This window comes from Tachysurus vachellii, chromosome 14 (genome assembly GCF_030014155.1).
Source record: "Tachysurus vachellii isolate PV-2020 chromosome 14, HZAU_Pvac_v1, whole genome shotgun sequence".
Lineage (NCBI taxonomy): Eukaryota > Metazoa > Chordata > Actinopteri > Siluriformes > Bagridae > Tachysurus > Tachysurus vachellii.
In genome coordinates, this window is record NC_083473.1 from 21,209,818 (window position 1) to 21,212,317 (window position 2,500).

The 2,500-nt window shown below is 41.7% G+C and overlaps 1 protein-coding gene across 2 annotated transcripts in view; it reads left to right on the forward strand.

The window, feature by feature from the left end:
* Positions 1 to 2,500, forward strand: part of hps5 (HPS5 biogenesis of lysosomal organelles complex 2 subunit 2) — a 22,096-nt gene that overhangs the window by 12,501 nt on the left and 7,095 nt on the right. For both annotated transcript variants that reach the window (XM_060886413.1, XM_060886412.1), the window contains exons 12-15: positions 218 to 335; positions 1,008 to 1,154; positions 1,256 to 1,318; positions 1,481 to 2,049. In XM_060886413.1, coding sequence (XP_060742396.1) covers positions 218 to 335; positions 1,008 to 1,154; positions 1,256 to 1,318; positions 1,481 to 2,049 — 897 coding nt within the window. The remainder of the gene's footprint in view (positions 1 to 217; positions 336 to 1,007; positions 1,155 to 1,255; positions 1,319 to 1,480; positions 2,050 to 2,500) is intronic.

A 2,500-nucleotide genomic window follows, 5' to 3' on the forward strand; every position in this document is an offset into this window, starting at 1 on the left:
TGCTTCATGGTTTTTTTTTTGTCTCTCTATACATTCATTTGTTCCCTCCCTTTTTTTTTCTCCATCAATTTCTCACCTGCTTACTCCACCTACTTCCTATTCTGCCTACCCATCTTTCCATATTCTCTTCCTTTATTTTCTGTTCTTTATTCCTACTTTTTTTTTGTTTTTTTCTCTTCACCTTTTTTTTTTTTCATCTCACCATCCTGGTCGTCAGACCCCCAGTCATGTGCACGTGTAGAGGGGGACAAGTCAGATCTCGGCCTGCAGTTTCACCTCCCACTCTCATTCCGTCCAAAACCTCCACTCATCGCACTGCAGGCGGTTAAAGACAGGTATCTTCTCCGAGTCAATACAAAAATGATTATTATTATGATTATTATTATTATTATTATTATTTTTAACACTAGAATGCCATATTACTCCCCTACTTTGATAAACATTGAAACTGATGTGATGGTGCTATATAACGTCTGTGTACACATAAACACAAACTCGTCATTTTATACAGCAGTAAAGGTGGAAACTTGGTGCACTTGAATAGCGACTCATAGTTACACACTTAATTAAAATGGAAAAATGATCCATCTGCATAAGGTCAAGATCAGCTTTCGTTGCACAGCTAAAGGGGAAGTAAAACTAACCAAGGAAAATAAAACTCACTGATTCATGTCCACTTGCCTGCACCAGATCTTTCCGATTCGAGCTTCCTCTTTTTATAAAGGTGCTAGTTTTAGCCTGTAAAAAAAAAAAAAAAAAAAAAGCCTTCCCCTGTACTGTAGTGTCGTTCTTTCATTTCACTTCACATCTGCTGCGGACGGTATGTTTGTTTAAACCATACGCTGTTATATTTTCAGACTTCAGACATATAAATCAATTGTAAAAATCTCTTATTCTGCACGGTACACGTCTTGGTGACGTTTCATGGATTTATGGAGTTTGTTTCTCTCACTTCTGTGTGTTAAATCTGCATTTCTGTGTCTGTGTGCTATTGTGGCTGTTCTCAGTGTTTCAAGCTTTATGAAAAAGACTACAGAAAAAATCAACAATCTGCAGATGAACTCTGACCTCTGGACCCGACCCGACCATAGGGATGGTGGACAGGAAGAGATCACACCTTCTGTGACTTCTTGTATAAACGAAGTAGACAATGAGTATGTTTCTTTTTTTTTTTAAACATATGTAAATATCACTCGAGAATTTTATATTGAGTTTTCTAGTTGACTTTACTATCTCTGTTTTTCTCATATCTCAGGGAGACTGTTGAGCAAGCAGAGAACGAGTTGCACGAGCTAAGGGTGGCAACGGAGAAAGCCATGTGAGTAACGATCAGATATAGAACGGAGTGTGCAAGTTGTTAGCAAACCTAATCACTGTGTTACTTTATGTGAACGATTTTTTTAATTATGTAATTAATAAAGGTGTCATTTATGCTAAAATAAGTGCAATTAGATATTTCTTTGTTTGTTTCTCCTCGTAGCTTACAGATCCAGGACCCTCTCGTCCTTTTGGATCCGAGGAGCTTGACAGAGGTGCTCCTAGAGTGGGTCCCTGTTCTGGAAAGGATCTTGGGACCAGAGAAACCCTCAAGCAGTGAGAGGCAGAATGGGGAGATAAAGGAGGAGAAGAAGAGCTTAGAAGCGGAAGACAAGGACTCAGACAGCCAGCCTTATTCTGCTGTCCCTCGTGATGACAGTGGGGTAGAATGCCAGTCGGAATTCGAGGACGACTCGAACCACGTAGAGGACGAAAGCCTTACAGAGAGTAACCTCAGCTCCACTGCTTTGGCTGCAGTATCTTCAGTCGCTATTGTAGCTCCGGTTGAGTTCACCCTGCCGTCAGACCTCCAGGATGACTTGTCTTACCTCGCGTGCCTCTACTTGGACTTGGGCTGCCCAAGTGGAGCAGGTGATGGAGGGTTGGAAAGGGTTTGTGTGTTTCTGAGGAGATACTATTTCCTGCTGGATAAGGAGAAAGTCAGGAAGATGTGCACTTTGAGGTACAGGGAGCAGCCAGACATCCTAAATACCTACATTGCTTGCATGCTAGGTGAGTATTTTCTTTCCAGCATCACTTTAGGTAACATCTAGCCATATGTTGATGAAGCGAGCCATGTAAAGAGTTATGTAAAGCTTGCGGACGTGGACCAGACACCCATTAGACTTATAATGTGTGCTTATTGAACATCTCATTCCATCTTTACTAACCTCCACTGTTCTAGGAAGGATCTTCAGTAGATATTGAGAATTTTGGGCATAAATGAGATCAGACTCTGATGTTGGGTGGGTGTTCTGGGGGTGCATTCAGTGTTCCAGTTCATCCCAAAGGTGTTCAGTTGATTTGAGCTCAGAGGTCAGTGCAGGACACTCGAGTTCCTCCACTCCAATTTTCCAGACCCAGTCTTCATAGAGTTGACGTTGTTCACACGAGCATCGTCATGTTGGAACCGATTTTGGCTTCGTAGTTCCACTCACTCTCATCTCTCACTCATTTTCTACCG